This window comes from Rhinoraja longicauda, unplaced genomic scaffold, assembly GCF_053455715.1.
Source record: "Rhinoraja longicauda isolate Sanriku21f unplaced genomic scaffold, sRhiLon1.1 Scf000310, whole genome shotgun sequence".
Lineage (NCBI taxonomy): Eukaryota > Metazoa > Chordata > Chondrichthyes > Rajiformes > Arhynchobatidae > Rhinoraja > Rhinoraja longicauda.
This window is the reverse complement of record NW_027601528.1, coordinates 102,445-124,334: the sequence shown is the minus strand read 5'-3', so window position 1 is coordinate 124,334 and position 21,890 is coordinate 102,445. Positions and strand designations below refer to the sequence as shown.

The window sequence follows — 21,890 nt, the reverse complement described above, 5'->3', positions numbered from 1 at the left end:
GTTTTTGCCTGTATATATTTTTTGCTGGATCCACTCTAAGAGCAATTGATGCTGTAATTGGATGCCTGAAACTTGGTTCCAATTTCCAGTTTGAGGCAAATAAAATATAAAGTGTTCATGCAATTTCTGGATATTTTATTTAGCATTCCCTTGAGTTTTCCATGGCTTTATTAAAGCATTAGTCTGGATATTGAATCATTGTCAAGTTTGGTCACTATCATGCGCTATTCCAGTACCTTCAAAGATTGCCTGCTAAAGGTCTGAAAAAATCTGCTGCATCATTTTGCAAAAACTGAAAAATAAACTGCTCATGCTGGAAATCTAAAATAAAAACTGATTCTACTTGAAGAGGAAAAACTCAGCAAGTCATTGCAACATCTGAAGGGTTGCAGATCTGATACATTGACTTTTTCTTTCCACAGATGTATCTGACCACCGTAGTTCTTCCAGGATATTCTGGGTTTTATTTCAGCTGGCATACATACATTCCTTTGTTGCAGCTAATCACGGTCCATATTTGCCAAGGACACTTTAAACCAATGTTATGTCTCCATGTCAGAATTTGTAATGTCAATTCTCATCTGAATGCTCATCTACAGAAGAGCCCAACTAAACAGTTTAATTTCACATAGACGCAGGATGCTGGAGTAACTCAGCGGGTCAGGCAGCATCTCTGGAGAAAAGGAATAGGTGACGTTTTGGGTCGAAATCCTTCATCAGACCGTTCGTTATTAGTTTAATTTCAGTCTAGTGTGAACATGTATCCACTGCCTGATTATTGGAAGTGCAGGTTATCATTTGCAAAACCACTGCAGTGCAAGTTAGTTTCAAGGCCTGTAACCCAGTAAACTTTGCTTCCATAAGCTTTGTCAATTGTCTTGTTTACAGCAATTTTTCAAGTTTTCTTCCCAAGACCTAAATGCAAAAGATTATTTTATACTAGAGAAGGAAAAGAGGAGAGGTAATCCAATCTTCAAGTGTCTATCAATGAGTTACTAGACAGTGGGAAAAATGTGATTGTTTGTTTCACTTCTTCCTTCACTAAGCTGGTACTAATCCAATTGGATCATCAGAAAGCATGTTGACTGTATCTGTCATTAACTGCATTGTTCCTGTAGATTAAAGAAGGAGATGATTGCACGGGTGAATGCTGTGGCTGCTGAATTCCATCGTATTTCAAAGAAGCAAGTGGCAGATACGACAAAAAGAGCCATACGTGAAAATGTATCCATTAGCAGCCAGCTGGGAAAGATGTCAGATAAAAGTATGAAAATAATCAAAGAGAATGACGAACTGAAAAATGAAGCCATGAGGCAGTGGAGAAACATCAATATCTTGGAGGAAGGTCAGAAGGAGCTGGTCAGGAAGAATCTCAGCAATGTAAAGGTTTGTATATTTTTTGGGGAGGAGATAGTCCAGTGATCGCAGGATGTGAAGGGCTTATTTGTAGTAATTATGTCTTGTATCTAATCAGCAGTTTTAAACAAGACTATCTCTGTGAAGCTAAGCCAAAAAAGATGTAGAAATGTGAACAGTGTGAAAAGAAGCAGCAGGGTTATCCTTCAGGAGGCAAATGCGTAAAATTCTACAGCACAGATAGAGGCTTATTGTGCTTGTACCATGCGTACAAGCAATCCAATTAACCCACATAGACCTGAAATGTTCTCTTGTCCAGTTTAACAATCTTAAAAGCCACCATAGTTGGCTATCAGAAACCTTGGTATGGCAGTGGCAAGTTATCTTACTGGACTAGTAATCCAGAAGTTTTGGTGTGATCCAGAGACTTGAGTTCAAATCTCATGATAGTAATTGGTAACTTGGATTATCAAATAAGGATCCACTAGATCATTGTAAAAAGGAAAGGAAAATGGCTAAGCCTGTTGATAATTCCACACCAATGTGATGGACTCCCAGCTGCCATGTGGCATAATCAGTCTTGAGATGTAGTCCGTTGGTGAGGCCAATATTTAATGCACATCTCTAATGATTCCTTTGTAAACCACCATCATTGATTTGTTATATTTCTGTGTCAACGGTAGCTAACAGCTCTGCACGAGTGGTGTAAAGCAAGGAGTTTCAGGCCTTTGACAGTGATGAATACTCATGTACTTCCACTTCAAGTTGGTGTATGCCTTGCAATGGAACTTGCAGCAATGTCTTATTTATCTGCAGTCTTTCTAGTTACCAATTACCATATGTAAGGGAGGTATCAAATACTGGAGAATCAAAAGTAAGAATTAAATCAGACGTATCATGGCACCTTTTACAAAGGCATTCACAGCCCTGCAATGTCCTAATTTCTAACTGTGAGAAATAAGTGCTAGAATTAGGAAAGGTCTTCAGCACATGTGGCAAACAATGGCTACACCTCTGTGGAAACATACATTATGCCAATCCCCCGGACTTTCCATTAGCATCCCTTAAAAATCTTCCAAGCTGGTGGTACAGCTGTATACAGTTGGCTAGAAATGCGGAATGCTGACAAGTGGGAATGTTTTTACTATACAGACAGCAAGGATGTGGTTGACCATCAGAATGCTTTGTCTGGCCGCTGCACAGTTCTAAAATTTATGAACCTCTCTAAATCTCTCATCTTTCTTTGTTTTGGAAGGATCTTCCTTCACTTCCATCCATCTGCTGAGAATAGGAATTTGAGGGGTAACCTTTTCATATAAAGGGTGGTGGGAGTATGGAACAAGCTGCCAGAGGAGGTAGATGAGGCAGGGACTATCCCAACGTTCAAGAAACAGACGGGTAGATGGATAGGACAGGTTTTGAGGGATATGGGTCAAACGTGGGCAGGTGGGACTAGTGTAGCTGGGACATGTTGGCCGATGTGGGCAAGTTGGGCCGAAGGGCCTGTTTCCACACTGTATCACTCTATGATTCTAAGAGCCAATAATTAGACATGATGCTTCAACTGAGGGTTGACTAACAAATTGCAGAGTTCATATATTATGTCTTTATATAAGATTCTGTTCACAGGTTCTAATTTTCTGTTTGTCGTCTTTAATTTGTGTTACTGAATTTTGTCATCCCCACCTCTGTGTGAAAGTTTTAGTTGTTGCCCATCTGTTGATTTCACCAATCTGTATGCTCCTGAAATCTGCAACTATTCATGTCACTCCTTATTGTTCCTTTCAATTTCATTTCAGAAACCAACTTGGAAATTGTGCCCAGAGTGTGTGATTAGGTTATTGCAATATTTCGGGTTGTGGGAGAGGGGGAGGGGGGGTGGGGGGCTGGTGTTGGTTTCACCCTCGATCATTGAACACCGTACATTTCCTTCCAATCTATTAAACAGGTATTCATAATTGCTACTTTCTGCTTTTTTAATAATGTCTGTTGCCACTATCTCTTTAGTCCAGTGGGGTTCATTTTTGCTTTTTGACAATCAAAGCAACATGTAATCCAAACAATGCAATTGGCAAACCTCTTTCTGCCTTCATTCTTTAAGGATGGTTTCTTTCAAGAATATCCACTTCCCTGTTTTTTTCCTATTGATCTAACCGTGGAAAACGTCTCTTCTCCATGCCTGACTGGAATATATTGATTGAATTTCAGGTTATTCTAATGCTGACTGAGAAATGCAAAGAGCAGCAGAAGTCACTGGAAAGCTGCACTCAGAGGGAGAAGATGGTTCAAGAATTTGAGATAACAATAAAAGACCTTGAGGCTCAGAATGAATTTCTAAGGTATTTGCAACTCCATCCATGCGCATTACCAGACTCGGGAACTGCTTTTTCTCCTCTGTTACAAATTCAGAATGATCCCTCCATAAGCTAGTGTAAGAAAATAACTGCAGATGCTGGTACATAAAATGCTGGAGTAACTCAGCAGGTCAGGCAGCATCTCAGGAGAGAGGGAATGGGTGACGTTTCGGGTCGAGACCCTTCTTACGATTCTTCTGGCCCTATTGTGGACATTGGACATTGTTACTGGAACTGTTGTGCTACAATTCCAAGAACAATATTCTACACTCTGTACCTTCCCCTCGCTTTACTTATTGTACTTGAATTTGTCTTGATCGTATTTATTACCTCGTATTATCTTATTCAATTTGATTGGATAGCATGCAAAACAAAGCTTTCCCTGTACCTTGGTGCACGTGACAATAATAAACCTAAACCTTGTGTGGGCTTTTGACAACAAAATGTTAGATATTAGATTAGATAGTTTTATTTTTATTTCATTTCTCAAAAACATCACTTCCACAAGTAAGATCTTTCTTTCTTATGAACCCCAGTAAGTCATTACCTTAAACGTGGAAATTAATTTCTCCACACTTCAGGGAACAAACTGATCAACCTAAGGATTATTAGGGAGAGTTAAGTCTTAACACTCGACGGAAGATTAGAATATAGTATTTTGAGATGGTTATGGTCTTACTAAATGTGGGAAGTTGGAGTTACTGAAACTTAATATTGAGTAACTTTATTTAAAGAAGGCTGTTATCTCCCTATGTTTAACGTTCAGGAATGAAATAACATCTGTTAAGAAGGATATGGAAATAAAACAATCTCAGTTGGAAAAACAGATGGTCTACGTGGAACACCAGGAAAGGCGCAGGAAACTGGCAGAGAAAGTCCTCTCTGATGCTGCCTATGCTTTGAAAGATGCTCTGCTGGTAAGAAAGCGTACATTTTGACAGTAGACCTTTTTTGGTGGCAAATGCATGACATCTTTTTGAAAGCTGATTGGTGGCAGAAAGCTGCCTTCTGTTCTTGCACCCTTATTTGGTTTTGTTCAGTTATGTTGTTCATTACACCTATGCACCCATCTTTGTCCTTCATGTTGGTGGTATGGAGTATATAGATTAGTACAAAACGGGAACGGTCAAGGGTGTTTTATTGTCATATGTCCCAGAGAGAACAATGAAATTCTTACTTGCAGCATAACAACAGAATATGTAAACATAGTACTCTGTAAACAATATGATAAACGAGAAAAAAGTTCTGTGTGCATGTATGTATATGTGCACGTACATACATTAACATATATATATATATATGTATGTATATGTGTATACACACACATATATGTGTGTGTGTATATATGTATATATATGTGTATATATGTGTATACATATGTGTATATATATGTGTATATATTTGTGTGTGTGTGTATATATATATATATATATGTGTGTGTATATATATATGAAAAACACAAAACTAATGCCCCCAAGTCTATGTAGTTCAGAGCTTATTTAGAGTTTGTAGTGTTTAATAGCCTGACGGCTGTAGGGAAGATGCCTGAACCTGGACCCTACAGTTTTCAAGCACCTATATCTTCTTCCCGATGGCAGGAGTGAAATGAGTGAGCGGCCAGGGTGGTGTGGGTCTCTGACACTGGCTCCCTTCTTGAGGAAGCGACTCCTGTAAATCCCTTTGATGGTGGGGATGTCTGAACCCATGACGGACTGGGCAGTGTTCACCACGTCTTTGCTCCTGGGCATTCAAATTGTCAAACCTGGCTGTGATGCAACCAGTCAATATGCCCTCTACTGTACTGTACAGACCCTTCGGTCCACAATGTCTGTCCTGAACATGATGCCAAGATGCCACTGAGAATTGTGGGAATATTAGATTTAATCAGTTTAATTGCCATTGACCAGAATTCTATAAAAAGCCTTGATATCCTTTGCCTGCGTTGGGTTCTTACTTTTGAAAGATGTCTATGAATCCTTGCTGAAAAATGCAAATACGATACGATACGATACAATAGAACTTTATTCATAAATGTCCAAGGAGGGAGCTTTTGTGTAAAGTAATGCAGTTCCTCATGAACAAAGCAATAGTCAATAGTCAATTTATTTGTCACATACACATAAATGTGCGGTGAAATGAAAAATTACCCGCAGTTCAACAATAAGACCAATAAAAATAAGCAATGAAAATATGCAAAAATATGCAAATAGCCTACTAACAGTTGTAATTGATTGGGAACTGCTTGGACTTAGCTCACAGTGCCCCTGGAACCAAAGGATAGCATGGTGCTGGCAGAAAAATGCACATTGAGTTACTCTTCCTTTAGAATTAGACGATGCATCTCTTCAACTCAAAGATTTTCTCAAATTAGTTTTAATAAGAACCATATGTAATTTGCTAACAGAAAAAAACAGTTAAAGGCTAGAGCAGCTGGGTTGAGTTTATTATTCTTTACGAACTTGCACAGACTACGCAAAGTAACATAAAATAAACAATTACGGCATTTTCACAATGGAATAATTGGCACTGTGCGTGATTTGTGCCCACCTCCTTTGGGCTTATTTTGGTGTGCTTTTTGCTCAACTGCCAAGCAGTATTTTTTTTTTGTTTCCCATTTGAGACTGACCGTTTCAACATCTGTTTCAAGAATCTTGTTTCAACTAGAATCAGAGTCCATGCTTTGCATTTACACAAGATAGATTGCAGCTGTTTGGCAGAGACCTGGTGTAGGCCATGGTCCTCAATGTACAAACCCATTTGGGACACTGAGGAAGGGAGGCCAGCATTTGGGGGACCCTCATGTCAATCCTTCTTCATTTGCTATTCCTTGTGTGTTTTTTGAAAAATGAGCACTTGTCCCATAATGGTCTTTATATAAATCTTCTCTGAAAAGCAATTTAGACTAATAACACTCAATTTTTAGAATGGCTTCAAACTATTACAGACAAACTCTCCTAGAATTTCTTAAATATAGAAGCTTTTTATTCTGATTTTGGATGAAATAAGTGAAATTTTTAAAACTTGGATTTATGCAAGGCTTATCTTTGTGGCAGTATGCAGTCAAAATTATTAAGCAAGGGTAGGTCCTAAGCAGATATCATTTGTTTCAATGCTTCTCAGGAGCTCAAAATGCAGTACATTGTGTGCACTTTGTTGTTCCCTCCTTTAATGTCCTATACAAATTCCACTTGGACTGGCTGTCCACTTCATCAGATGAGGAACATCAACGATGTGGTTTGTTTTCTGCGCCATTAGCACTTGGGTTTGGCATGTTTTTGTTTATGGGCACAATTCAAAATCTTTTCTATGCTTATTTAATTCATGGGCAACATGATAGTTTACGGCTCCCTACATTACAGATGAATTAAATAACCAACATTTCTGCATAATAAATTTAATCTGAATAGTTTTGCTACTCACTTAGAACATAAAAAGTACAGCACAGGAGCAGGCTCTTTGGTCACAATGTCTGTGCTGAACATAATGCAATGTTGAAGTAATCCTTTCTGCCTGCACATGCTCTATATCCCCCACTTCTCTGCACATCCATGTGCCTATCCAATCTGTTAACATTAGTCCTATGAGCTCATTTATTCCTCAAAACTATTGTCCTTCGTAACTACTATTGACTACAAATTTGACTGAACAATTCTTTGTTCCTCCTTTCTCCTTCATTATGAAATATATCAGTAAAAGGGGAGGAGGCCCAAATATAGAACCCTGAGGAGCATAGACCCAAAATGCTGGAGTAACTCAGCGGGACAGGCAGCATCTCTGGAGAGAGGGAATGGGTGAGGTTTCGGGTCGAGACTTTTCTTCAGGAGCATCACTTGTTACGTCCCAACATTCGGAGAACATGAGCCTTTCGACCCTACAGAGTTAATTCCTGCCCCAAACTAATTACTGAAAACAAGACGAGCATAAATTCAGGTTTTTTAAAAGAAAAAAAGCTAAATCTCTTGTTCAGATTCTTTTCCGTTTGGAAGAGAAAATTTCCTGCTCTAACTCCTTTGGAACAAAGTTTTTCTAATCCTTTTTGTGAGCATCTTAAATTCGCTCTCCTTTTGTTAATCAAATGCTTTTTAGACCTTATTAAAGTAACTATCACATTAATTAATGGAATTAATGCTACCTCTCTAGGTTCAGCCTCCTCCAATTCCAGCCCCCCACACAGGTAAAACATTCTCACAATCCCACCCCCACCACACGGTAATGTAATAAAATACTTAAAATGCAGTTGATCTTGAACTTATGGAAGGCTGCTGATCCTTAGTTCTGTGTGTAAATGCCCAGGCTCTGTAATTCATTGGTTAAAAACCCAATGCTGCCACCCCATGGTAGATCAGCAGTTAAACACTTTACAGTTTTAAAGCTACAGTAAACCCCCGTTATTACAGCAGTTTATAACTGATTTTGGTTATAGCGGACAGACCTACTGACCTTCACCGCCAAGCTGGGCTGCCGACACCACACTTAGCCTTGCACTGCCTCCCCAGCTGCTTTCATGCGGGACTTCTGACGCCACTGCCGTCCCACACAGCTACCTCGGCTGCTTCCAGGCTTGTGCCTACAGCTGCCACTGACCCCTGCAGATGAGGTAGTTAAGACGGGTACTACAACAACATTTACAAAATAGAATGTAGAAACAACAAACTGCAGATGCTAGTTTATATTTTTTAAAAGACACTAAGTGGCTGGAGTAGGGTCCCAACCCAAAAACGTCAGCAACCCATGTTCTCCAGGGATGTTGCTTGACCTGCTGAGTTAATTGAGCACTTTTTGTTTTTTTTAAACATTTAAAAGACACTTGGACAGGTACATGCATAGGAAAGGTTTAGAGGGATAAGGGCCAAATGTGAGCAGGTGGGACGAGTGTAGATGGGCATTTTAGTTGGCATGGGAGAGTTGGACCTAGTGACCTGTTTCAGTGCTGTTTGACTCTGTGGCTCTAAGGTGAGTTCCAAGGATCAATTTTTATTTTCACATTTTCTCTGTCTCTTGTAAAAACCTTTATACTTTAAAAAATATATTATGACATGGGATCTGGGCAATACTGGCAACACCAGCGCATCTTGTCTACCTCTTAAACACTCTTGACACAATGATGACCCTTTGTGAATCACTGCTGTCTTTTAATGATACCTGCATGGTGCTATTTGGTAGATGTTAATTGCAGGATTAGAAATTTTACAGGATCTTTTTCTCCACAGGAGAGCACAGAATGTACAGATGAAAACGTTCTTACCATCGGTGAAGAAAAGACCGAGTCTCAGATGGTAGGGTATACTCGCCGAAGTCAAATGATGCAGAAACTGCTGCAGTTACTGAACAGTGCAGCTGTACTTGGTCTTGGACCTTCACCCGAGGAATTTATTACCACTGAGCTGCCTTTTATTGAACATAAACCAGGGAAAATAACAGTAAGGTGTGCAGACAAATTTTTAATCCAGGTGTTAATCCATTTATGTGGTGTGATTTCGTTTTTCAGGAAAATATATTAATTTTATTGTTGTGTATTTTTTTAAAACTTCAGTTCAGGTTCCTTCCTTGGCATGAAACCACTGTTTTTTGCTGGATTAGACCTGTGGTATGTCACCCAAACCACCATTGTTCACGAGCCAAGGATGTGAACTTAAGCCATGGGGACATGAACTGGCACAAACTGGCTTTTGGTACACAATATCTGTTTCACCCGAAATCATCTCATTCAGCATAAAATAAGAATTAAACCTTGGATAATTCTGATCTCTGGCACTTTTCAACTGGGCTCTCAGCAAGAGCACAAATCCACACATTACAACTTAGAGACGTAAAGTGGTCTCATAATTTTTTAACCCTGTGCAAATGAAATTTCAAAATCACCAGAAGATTAACACAGTTTAATGTAGTATGTTGAGTAATAACTACACCTTGCATCTTCTCCCTGGGGCCCAGTATTTGTTCTTCTTGACAGTGTTGTCCCTGTTGTCTGAAGATGATGATTTAGCTTGAGGTGCAGCAAGATCTCCAGCACCTCTGATCCTATGTGGCACTAAGGGTCACTTTCATCCAGTTCACGATACAGGAGACCTGCACGTTTAACTGTCCAATCTGACCATTGTCATTGTGAAATCAGCATGAGATAAGAACACACGTATAGTGCCATTTTCTCCAGTGTTGATCTGGTCAAACAGTTGCTGCCCATCCCCATAATGGAGGCTGACTCAGCTGATAAAGGAATGGTAGTAATATGGGATCTTTACAAACTTGAACTGAGATTCATTCCTGTTAGTGTAGAGATGCAGTGTGGAGTGCGCACTGACTAACGATCACCCGTACACTAGTTCCATCATACACACCCGGGACAATTTACAGAAGTCAATTAACCTACAAACTTGCATGGCTTTGGAATGTGTGAGGGAATTGGAGCACCCGGAAAAAACCCCACGCAGTCACGAAGAATACAGATAGACCATACAGAAAGCACCCATAATGAGGATCAAACTCTGGCCTTTGAGGCTGTAAGGCAGTGACTCTACCGCTACGCCACTGTGGTTTGGAATATTCAGAATTTATTCACTCTAAATTGAATAGAATGCGTTTATTGCTATTTGGTGCTGGGTTTAATGCAGGCTCCCTGGGATGTGTTTTCATGGAGAGTGACTAATGGCCGTCTGGACTCTGAAATCCAGCTGATTTCATCCTATTGCCATTGGTCATTAGACCCAAGATCATTTGCTGCAAATTCAGGAATTAAATCCAAGGTGTTTTACCTGGTTTTGTTTTAATCCTCCTGCTTAGACTGGCACTGTGTCATTCATAGTTGGTTTCACAGTACAGCAAGAAACAAGCTCTTTGACCCACAATGTCCATGCCGAACATAATGTCAGATGAAACAAATCTCCTCTGCCTGCATGTGATCCATATATATCAATGCATATCCATGTACCTATCTAATAGCCTCTTAAATGTGGGTTAAATGTTTGTTTATCTGGTAGTAATTTGCAATGGGCTAAAGCAGTGTTGGTAACAATTCTTGTTTTCCCCTCCATTCCATCCTCAAGACTTGTTTTTTCCCCCCCCATAGACGCAGTTCTGCGTCTAGTGCTGTTAAAGAATCAGGCTTTCTGACCCACTATAAAGTAGGTGACCTGGGTCTGGTTCCACGGCCACAGCCAATTACTTCCAGCCTTGTTGACAAAGTGGCCCAACTATCAACAACAGGTCGTGGTGGTTCAGTCAGGCCTTTTTCAAGATCAGCACCAACACAAATCAGTTGTTTGCCCAAGGTAAGTCTCAGTTTTCTCTGGAAAGACGTAAAGTAGATTGGAGGTTGCTACTATCTTTTCATTTGTAGAATTTGAGTTCAGGTCCATATCTTGTAAATTAAAGAGTTCCTATGCTTGTCGGACGTCCTGAATAAAATGGCATTTTACAAATGCTATTTTACAAGGTTGGTGGTGCTGTAACTTGTCTAATAGCCTTTGAATTTAGGAATGGGACCAGAGAATGAAGGATGCAATTGTTTGTGTTTTCAGAAAAAAGGAAAGACGCAAACACTTGAATTATGTAGTGGTCAGCTCTTTAATAATGAATGGCTGGGAAAAAATTAACGATGCGAATCAACGACAAAGTTAATTAACATTTGAAAAAATGTGGACTCTGATTTGGAGGCAGCATCCTATAATCCTTCCAACCCTATAATCACTGAATTTAAATTTATTATTGTCAAATGTACCGAGGTACAGTGTAAAGTTATGTTTTGCATGATATCGATGCAAATCAGATAATGCTATACATGAATGCAGTTAAATCCAACTTGAGTATAATGGGTACAGCAAAGGGGAAGATACGGAGTGCACTGATTTGTTAAAGCAAATAGTTTTTGAATATCTTGATCAAATTCATGAAGATTTTGAAGCAGGAGATGCAGTTGGGAATGGAAGTGGATGTGCAGCACAAGTCTGGTGGAATTCTTTGTAGAAGTAACAAGTAGGATAGATAAAGGAAAGTTGTAGGATACTCTTTGCAAAACAAGATAGGAGCCCATGGTATTAGAGGCAAGGTACTAGCATCGATTGAAAGTTTGGTGACTGGCAGAAAACAAAGAGTGGGAATAGCGTGTGCCTTTTCTGGTTGGCTGCCGGTGGCTAGTGGTGTTCTGTGGGTTGGCGTTGGGTCCACTACTTTTCAGGTTGTATGTTAATGATCTGGATGATGCAATTGATGGCTTTGTAGCCCAATTTGCAGATGATACAAAGATAAGTGGAGGAGCAAGTAGTGTTAAAGAAGCAGGGAATTTGCAGAAGGAATTGGACACATTGGGAGAGTGGGCAAAGAAGTGGCAAATGGAGTACAGCGTAGCAAAGTGTACAGTCATGCATAGAAGGAAAAAAGGTGCAAAGTATTTTCTAATTGGGGAAGGACTCATAAATTGGAGGCGTATGGGACTTGGGAGTGCTAGTGCAGAATTCCCAAAAGGTTACTTCGCAGGTTGAGAAGAAAGGCAAATGCAATGTTAGCATTCATTTGAAGAGGACTAGAATATAAAAGCAAGGATGTAATGCTGAGGCTTTAAAAGCCACATCACATTAGGAATATTGTGAGCAGTTTTGGGCATCATATCTCAGGAAGGATGTGCTGGCATTGGAAAGGGTCCAGAGGAGGTTTGCGAGAATGATCCTGGGGACGATTGGGTTAACGTAAGAGCGTTCAATGGCTCTGGATCTGTCATCGTTGGAGTTCAGAAGGATGAGCGTTAATCTCATTGAAACCTACTGTATTCAAGATTCTAGATGGGTTTATTGTCATATATACCATAACGTACAGTGAAATTTGAGTTACCATACGGCCACACCGAGTGAAAAACAGTAAGACACACAACCACATAAAATAAAATTTAACATAAACATCCACCACAGCAGCTCACCACATTCCTCACTGTGATGGAGGGCAGTAAAGTCCAATCACTCCCTCTTTCTTCTCCGCGGTTGGGGCTGTCGATCCATCCGCAGTCGGGGCCATCAAAGCTCCTGCGGCCGGCGATTCGAGGCCCTCGCGTCGGGGTGATGAAACTCCCTCGTCGGGATGGTTGAAACTAACCAGGGACCGTGATGTTCAAACCGGGCTCCAAGATGTTAAAGTCCACAGGGCCGCGGTTGGAGCTCTCCACAGTCACTCCCCGGTAAGGGGATCGTTGCTCCACGATGGTAAGCCGGCGCCGCGCCTGCGTTGAAGCGCCGGGTCGGCCTCCAGGAAAGGCCGCGCTACACCATGATGTTTGACCGTAATGGAGGACAGAGATGCGACATGGAAAAAATCGCATCTCCGTCGAGGTAAGAGATTGAAAAAAGTTTCTCCAAACCCTACCCCTCACACAAAACAAACCAAGAAACACTAAAACATACTTTTAACACATACTTAAAATCACAAAACAGAAAGAAAAGACAGACGGATTGTTGGCTAGGCAACCATCGTTGCCTGGTGGCATAATGAAAGGCCTAGATAAAGTGGATGTGGAAGGGTGTTTCCAGTAATGGGTGTATCGAGGACCAGAGAGCACAGACTCAGAATAAAAGGACATACCTTTAGAATGGTGACGAGGAGGAATTTATTTAGCCAGAGGGTGGTGAATCTGTGGAATTTATGAAACAGATGACGGTGGAGGCCAAGTCATTTTTAAAGCAGAGATTGATAGATTCTTGATTAATAAGATTGTCAAAGGTTACCGGGAGAAGGCAGGAGAATGAGGTTGTGAGGAAAAAAATAGATTAGCCATGATTGAATGGTGGATCAGACTCGATGGGCTGAATGGCATAATTCTGCTCCTAGGTCTTTTAATCTTAAGACATTGTATGGTCATAAACTATTAAATAATTAGATTAATAGGATGTAAAATTGGCTCAGTGATTACAAAACAAATGTGGTTTATTAGGCTAAATTCACAGGTGAACTAGTACAGTATTTTGTTGTAAGAAATGATGCCTTTCATCTGGGTTGTTCATGCACTGTATTTTGAAAATATCTTTCTCTCCCACCTTATTTGCAGGATTTGGCTTCTGAAGATTGGGAGATGCAGAGCTCAATCCTGCCCAAAATCAGTGCAGCATACTGTCTCCAAGATTAAGTTTGCAAGTTACCAAGTTAGGTCTTATAGGGACTTAGTATTAAATGGCATTGTTTTGTAGTTAAATTTACATTTTTAAATGATCAACACCGAAGTAAATTTATTCTTTCCAGGCCACTAATTTTGATCACATTTTTGAAAAATAAATAAAATCACTTATTTTAAGAAAACCATTTATTGTTCATTGTGGCAGTGACTACAGTAGCAGATTTTTAAGTTGTTTGGACTACAACTTGCAAAGTTCCAATTCAGTTAACCAATGGGGAACACATTTTGTAATTTGCCACTATGAACAGTTCTATTACAGTATATTGCATGGCATTATTGCTGGCAGTGTTTAAGGGAAGATTCCACAGGTCTGTCTTCTATTATTGAACTCATCCTGCCATGAATAAAATGAACAAGAATGCCTCTTAAAAAGTCTCATGTGATGATCCAATCTCACTGTTTTTCTGTGGGGTTCAATCTTGGTTGAGGAGATGATATGGAAAATGTCAGAAGCTGGAGGAGTTCTTCAAATATGTATCAATATCATAGACATGGCAACATGGCAACAGAAGGGACCATGGCCAGGAATCCCCCAATTAGGTACGTGGTTTTATTACTTTAATTCTGTGTGTGTGTGTGTGGGATTAAGTGGAAGCAGAGTATAACATGGCCCTCCACCAGTAAGCTGATTCTGAATAATCTGATTAGGATGGTAAGCAGGTGTTTGGATTTGTCTTGTTTTGTGGCCGGAACATATCTGTACAATTGTTGACATTGTCAGTCGGATGCATATGTTATAAATATACTGGAATGGTTACATGTAAGGCTAATTCAAGAGCACATCTTCAACTCTACAATCAGGATACAACAAAAGTGCTGGAGTAACTCAGCGGCTCAGGCAGCATCAATGGCGGGAATGGATAGGTGATGTTTCATGGTGGGACCCTTCTTCAGAAAGAAGGGTTCCAAGCCAAAACGTAGCCTATCCAAGAAGGTTCTGACTACCCTATCTATGCCTCTCAAAATCTTATACACTTTTATCAGGAGCCCCTTCAACCTCTGGCATCAACATCATCTATCCACCCCCTTCATAAATGCTGCTTGATCCACTAAGTTGCTCCAGCAATTGTTTTTTACTCAGGATTGCAGGATCTGCACTTCATTGTATCTACACTCAGGATGCTGTCTGGTCCCATTGTTTTGCTGTATTCTGTGCCCTGAGCTGTTTAAAATGTATGACTCAAAATGACTGAAGACTTGATTCTACAAAAGCAAGCTGATTGGAAACAGACCCCCAATTATTATTTTTCACTGGTTTTTAAGAGATCTGTAATTCCATAGAACTAGGGGTTTTGTGTGCAAAATGTCTTCTATTTACATTGACAGAGTACTGGCCTTCTGTGTTTGAAACTGAGGCAGTGTTGTACTGTTAATAAATGGAGATGGAGGAAAGAAGCTTCCCTCTCGGGAGACCCTTAACATGGATTTTGGGGTCCATGTCTATTACTTCCTGAAAGTGGCAACACAAGTAGTGGGAAAGAAGGTATGTGGTATGCTTGCCTTCATTGGTCAGTTTATTGAATATAGGAGTCAGGAAGTCATGATGCAGTTTTATAAGATTTTGATTAAGCTGCATTTGGAGTATTGCATGTAGTTCTAGTCACAGGACATGGATATGGAAACTTTGTTAAGGGGTAGAGGTGGGGTTTACCAGAATGATTCCTGGATTAGGTGGTATTAGCTTTCGGGAGAGGTTGGACAGACATGGATTATTTTCTCTGGAACACCGGAGTTTGAGGGGAGACCTGATAGAATTCTGAGAGGCGTAGACAGGGTGGAGTCAGAACTGTTTTCCCAGGATGGAAATGCCAAATATTAGAGGGCAAAGCTTGAAGGTGATAGGCACAAAGTTAAAAGGAGATGTGCAGGGCAACTTTTTTGCAGGAGGCTGGTGAGTGCCTGGAAAACATTGCCGGGGGCGGTTGTGGAAGCAGATACGAGGCTGTTAGGTAGGCACATGACTATGCATGGATGTGGATTATGTGCAGGCAGATAAGAGTTGGTCTTGGCATCATGTTCGGCACAGACATTGTGAGTCGACGGGCGTCCCGTGCTGTACTGTTCTACGTTCTAAATGATTTCTTTTTAGGTCTCATCTCAGTGCAGGAGGTTAATGGGAGACCTGATAGAAGTATGTAAGTTTATGAGAGGCATAGATAAGGTAGACAGTAGCTTCTTCACAGGGTGGAAATGTCGAAGACTAGTGGACATAGCTTTAAGGTGAAAGGGGCAGAATTTACAGGAATGTGCGGGACAAGTTTTGTACACAGTGGATGGTGAGCATCGGAAACAGGCTGCCGTGATTGGTGCGGGAGCCAGATACGACAGTAGCATTAACAAAGCTTTTAGGTAGAGGTGGAAATGCAGGGAAAGGAAGGATATGGAACATTTGCCGGCAGATAAAATTAATTTATCATAGCACCGTGTTCTGAACAGACATGGTGGGTTGAAGGGCCTGATCCTGTGCTGTACTTTTCTATGTTATAAGCTGCAATAAACTTGTATAAATTAATATTTAGCTCATGGCTAGAACAAAGCTAAGTACCGTTGTGAGTTACTGGAGACAGATGCCTTCAGCTAAAACAATTAAAACATAGAAACCTGGAGGCATGGCTTCTCCAGATGGACAAACTATATGGCTAAAACCCGAGGGTTGGTGCAGGAACAATTTGGCGTGGTCTCATCCAAAGGAAAAGGAAATTGGAATGATTATATAGGGGAGAGGGATGGAGGAGCCTTCTGCTTCTTAATTTGGAAAATGCCATATGGAAATTATGATTATTTAAAGACATCCACGTTCCAAGGCTAGCTTAGTCCATATACATGTTGAAATGTCTCAATACACAAAGATGAAAAGGAGCAAATACAAAAACAATCTGGTTTGCAAATGGCTTGTTATTGGTTTATTATTGTCGAATGTAGCAAGATATATTGGAACTCTTTGTCACACCATCCTATTTTCACCCACACAACTGTCTGTGTGGGTGTGGGTGTGTATATATATATATGAACTTGCTGTAATCCTTCCATGTTATGGCCTATTTAAAAATAAGTGTTGCCAAGATTACTGGCCAAACGATCGTGTCAATTAAAAGGGGCTGCTGAGCTGAAAACTATGCCCTAAAAAAAGGTTACCGCTAATTCCAAGATACAGTGACTCTTTTTTGTACTTGCTTTACTTATTCAGTAATCTACCGCATTGTTCAAGAAATCAAATATGCAATCCAGGAGAAACCTCTTTATCCAGAAGAGTTAGGATTTGCTGTGTCTCAGAGTGAGTGACGTGATTGCAACAGACGTATTTAGTGAGAAGCCAGGGCTACCTTGTGTGACCTGTGGCTAGCTCATGAGCATTTTTGATTTGGAGGTTTAATGCAAAGACTTTGTGGGCAATGTTCTCGGCAGACACACCAAACACTTCTAAGGGGCTGTAAGATTATTTTTTTTGTATAAGAAAATTGGTAAACTGAAGTTTGGCCTTATTATTTTCCAGTGCATGTAAAAGAACCCATGGCAGAGGGCAGTGGAATTGCCCCCTAAATAATGGCCAGCGAAGCTTTCTAAGTGAGATAATTTGAGTGCAAGTATTGTGTTGTTGGATAACGACAGACTGGTCCCAAGGTGGATATAGAGTCTGTAATGGAAGGGCAGTACCTGCTTGCAGGCAAGGGGGTCTGAACGATGGGAAATGGTTAGACAAACAATATAATGCAAAAAGTTGTAAAATCCAGCACTGTGTGACATGTCCAGCAGGTCTGGCTGTAGCCCTGGAGAGTGAAAAGAGGAATCAATATCAGAGGTGGATGACTTGTAGCAGATAGACAGTTCTATTGAAATCAAAGAAAGCAAGTTGTCTGAAATCATAGAAATTGATACCGGGTCCTAAAAGCTGCAGTTCCCAGGTGGAAGGTAAGGTGCCAGTTCATTAAGCTTGCGTTCAACCTCATTGTAATGGTGCAGGGGGTAAATGGGAGATTAAAATAGCAGGTGAGTGGAGGTTTAAAGCTGCCCTTGCACACTGAATGCTCTGCAAAGTGGTCAGTCGATTATTTTGTTTCTCCAGTGTCGGTCAGACCACATTATGAATGATGAATGCAGGGCACAAGATTGGAAAAAGTGCACGTGTATTATTGTTTCACTGGGAAGGACAGTTTGGGATCCTGGATGGTAGGGAGGGAAGAGGTGAAATGGCAGGAAAGGATAGTGAAAGTGCATAGGATAGGGAGTGATTGGACTGAAGAACAGACCAGGGAAACTCTAAAGGAACAGTCCTTTTTTAAATATTGAATGGGTAAGAGAAGGGAATGTGTCCAGTGTGAAATATTGTGCAATGTGGCATAGGATACCTACATCCCGAGATGCTGCCTGACCCGCTGAGTTACTCCAGCATTTTGAGTCTATCTTCGATTTAAAGCAGCATCTGCAGTTTTTTTCCCTATGCATAAGAGAAAGATTAGTGTATGTGTGTCAATGAGACAGATTGTGAGGTATGTAACCGGTCGGTACCCAATCTTACACCTCTGAAGAAGCTCGGCTTTTCCATGCTGTGCACTCTGATTAGAGTTAACATAATGAAGACATTCAAAACAAATGGTGCAACCAGATTCACAATCGAGTATTGTTTCCATGGCAACTGATGTTGTGCGATTTGTCTCTGCATTAAAATGTTTCTTAAAGTAACTCTGAAAAACATAAAGCACCTCACTCTATGCTAATGTAACACTTTAGTGATGCAGATTATTCCATTAGTGTTTTTTTTAAATCCAGCCGATGTGAATCTTGCTGTCTGCTTTATATGTGGTATGATCACACCAGAGCACCACTGGTATGCTGGTCCCTGCTATGAATTGAAGGAGGTTTTGTTCTTCCTCTGCTGCTTTTTGTTAATGAACGCAAGTCACTGATGCTGCCAGCCTGGTTTCAAATGAAGACACGGCCAAGCCTGAATGGTATCCGCCTTTCTACTTGCAGGCTTTTAAAGGGAATTGGGAAGGGACATTAGCATTGTGCACTTATCAGTGGGTGCCCAACTTCTAACCTCATGATGCAAGGCCATTGGTGATGGTGAGGCTCTTGAGGAATTTTCAGTATTGGCGGGGAGCTAAAGAGATTGATTCTCCAGCAGGTAGTGTGGTCTTTCCTGTTGTGATGTGACTGCAGCTGATGCCGTGCTTTTCCTGATTCGTGTTGTCTTCTGCTTTGGGGCTCCTGAATATCACGTACAATTAAGAACCCACTTGAGACTGTAATGATTGGAGTGAGGTTCTGGTACCAATTTAGGTATCACCCTGGAATAGGACAGTCCTTACCTTTGTTGGTTCTTGAGCTCACACCATCAGCTGACAATTAAGTTGGAAGGTATTCAGTCTCAAGCCTGTTTAGTTCAAGGATAGGAGACGATGGGGGAAGAGCAGGTGCAAGGAGTTGCTGCCTGGGGAACAGGCGCCTGGCCTAATAAGACTTCCAGTCCTGTTGAATATGCTTTAAGAAAAAGTTACACAATAACAGTGGGCTTAGTCAAATGGATAATGAACTGCAGGTTGGACTGGCCTGTTGTGCATTTAGACATATTACATCATATGTGATATTTTCAGTCTAATTCTTCTAGCAGAATGTTTCTGAATGAGGTTTAACCATTCAAAGTTCAGTTTGCCTAGGCATTATGGAAAACTTGTAAAGCAAGTCAGAGACCCCAGTGCGCTGTACTCGAGTAGCAGGAGAAGATAATGTAATCAAGTGTAAACCACTTTCCGTACGCTGTGTCTCACTGCATGTGCAGAAACAACATGGGATTTGATTTTGAGATGTAGTGGTGCGTGAACTTTCCACTCAGTCAGTATTAGATCTGGATTCTGCCACAGATATAATTTATTTTGGCAGGGTGTTGGAGATCCGCTGAGAGTCCTGGAATGACCTGTCCTAACTCAAACCAGAACAAAGAATCATACTAGTGAGGTAAGGACCACATCTGGCTTCAACAAACCACATACAGTACACAAGCACTGTGATGAATGATAGGTGTTCGTGGGCAGAGTAGTGTGTCACCCAGCTAATGGAAGTTTGCAGTAACAAAGGCTGGTGACAAATAACGCCAGCTGCTTGTCATGGCTGACTGGAAGTCAAATATAAACAGCCAGAACAGATCTTATTTGAAGCTGTATTCATGATCTTCCTTCTTTTTACAATATACAAAAATGTACCAAAGACAACACATCTCACCAGACAAAAGACCCATTGAGCAAATGGCAACTGCATACAAGTAACAAGTCAATATATTAGATCATATTCAACAGTAAGAAATTTACAATTCCACTCATCAATATAATGTCTGTACAATGAATAAATATTGGCCCAAAAAAGATTCAAGTGCTTTTTTGTACAAAACAAACTTTAAAAAAAAATTAACGCTGTTCATTTGAAAATGAGTCATATTATTTGCAAATAAAAAACAAATGTTTCTCATTAGCCAAGAATGGCTCAGATTATAACTGTACAATTCTGTCAGCTCCAGCTTAACTATTCAGTGAGACAAAATCATCCACTGTTGGCTGCCTATCTCTGCACCGTCATAAATCAGATGTCTTCCTGTCTTTAATCTGATTCGTGACATCCAGGGGAGAGATACTGGGATTAGAATTCCCCACAATGTCATTGGTTACACTTCCTGGTGGCTGTGTTATATTTCTCATGGAGCATGAGAACAACCTCAAAAGTGGGGAGCTCTCCCTGCAGGATTCAGAGTCACTCATACCCAGACATGAGCAAACTCGAAGCTTTGCTCACATAAGTTCAGGATGGACCTTGTGTTTTACCGTGACTTTAGAGAATCGGCCAGCCACAGGGATAAGTGTTCTGTAACTGAAAACCAACAACTTCTATATTTGATGATAGATTAGTGTTCTCTTTGCATTTTAATAACTTCTGACATTCCAGGCAAAGCCAGCTGCTGTGCAAGGGCTGAAGGACAATGGTTGAGACTTGACGGAGAACTCTTGTCGCAGCAGCTTACCCTTTGATCAGCTCGATGATGGAAATGCAGTTCCATCTTCTTACGTTCCCATCATTACTCTGGATGTATTCCAAGTGTTCACTGAATGCATGGACTTCCTTGTACCATAACGAGGAAGGACATTTAACCCTTTCCCCATTCCTGAGGGAAAAGGGTAGATCCAATGGCTGCCCTACACCGTTTCTTCTCAATTCCGTAATCCATTCCAGTTTAAAGTCTTTCAGTCTCAGGTAAAACTGAATGGATGCTGGCTGTATGATACTTTCAGTTGTCTTAGTCGCAGAAAATATTGCACATTTATCGGTAACACTGATTTTTCATATATGGACATATAACATTAGGGCGAACACAGGCAGCAGGTTCAGCTCGGAGGAGCTAGAAGATGCTTTTTGTGATCTTCAGTCCTTTCTGTTTCATTCTGGGGAGAGTTGAGCTTGAAACGTGTTTTGGTTTCCCTGGTTTTGAGTGTCCCCTTTTCTTCAGCATAAAGTCATAGTTGACGGATGAGTTCATGGCATAGAACACATTGGCGTTGTCAGGGATTTTCAGTTCTGTAGTAGAAAGAGAAAGCAAACCCTTAAGCTCCCATTTTATTCAACCCTCTCTGCACTTAATTTTCTTCCAAAATATTCACTCTTGTGACACATGCTGACTTCTCACTTGGTGACCACTGTTCATGTAGCAGTGAGATGGGTTGGGTGTTGACCCTGCAGGCACAGAACAACCTTACTCCACTTTTCCAGTAGGAGTCACTGGTTTGCAATTGGGAAGATAATCCAGGCTGAATATAGCCTTCCCCAGCATGGAGGCAGCTAAAGTCAGTCATAAGGCTGAGTACATGCAAGCTGATACAGGCAGCATTGTTAGCATGAGATTACATTATCTGTGTATGCTGCATTGGAAGTTAAGTAACTCCTTCACTATCGTGTCTCCCAACCATCTCCACCTCATTTTTAAATTTCAATCATTTTGATCAAGGTGAAGGTTTCTCCCCACAGCTGCTATTTGTTCTACTGTG

The 21,890-nt window shown here is 40.7% G+C and overlaps 2 protein-coding genes across 4 annotated transcripts in view; one reads left to right on the top strand and one right to left on the bottom strand.

Moving 5' to 3' along the window:
* Nucleotides 1-1,118: 1,118 nt before the first annotated feature.
* Nucleotides 1,119-14,072, top strand: LOC144590775 (cilia- and flagella-associated protein 157-like; the record flags this gene model as incomplete). Its single annotated transcript, XM_078395195.1, has 6 exons — nt 1,119-1,386; nt 3,565-3,695; nt 4,477-4,627; nt 8,921-9,135; nt 10,777-10,978; nt 13,738-14,072. Coding segments are annotated over 6 exons (1,045 nt in total), but the record flags the coding sequence as incomplete, so codon positions are not given.
* Nucleotides 14,073-19,871: 5,799 nt separating this feature from the next.
* Nucleotides 19,872-21,890, bottom strand: part of LOC144590774 (ral guanine nucleotide dissociation stimulator-like) — an 84,479-nt gene continuing 82,460 nt past the window's right edge. For all 3 annotated transcript variants that reach the window (XM_078395193.1, XM_078395192.1, XM_078395194.1), the window contains exon 18: nt 19,872-21,423. In XM_078395193.1, coding sequence (XP_078251319.1) covers nt 21,248-21,423 — 176 coding nt within the window. In that variant the 3' untranslated portion in view covers nt 19,872-21,247. The remainder of the gene's footprint in view (nt 21,424-21,890) is intronic.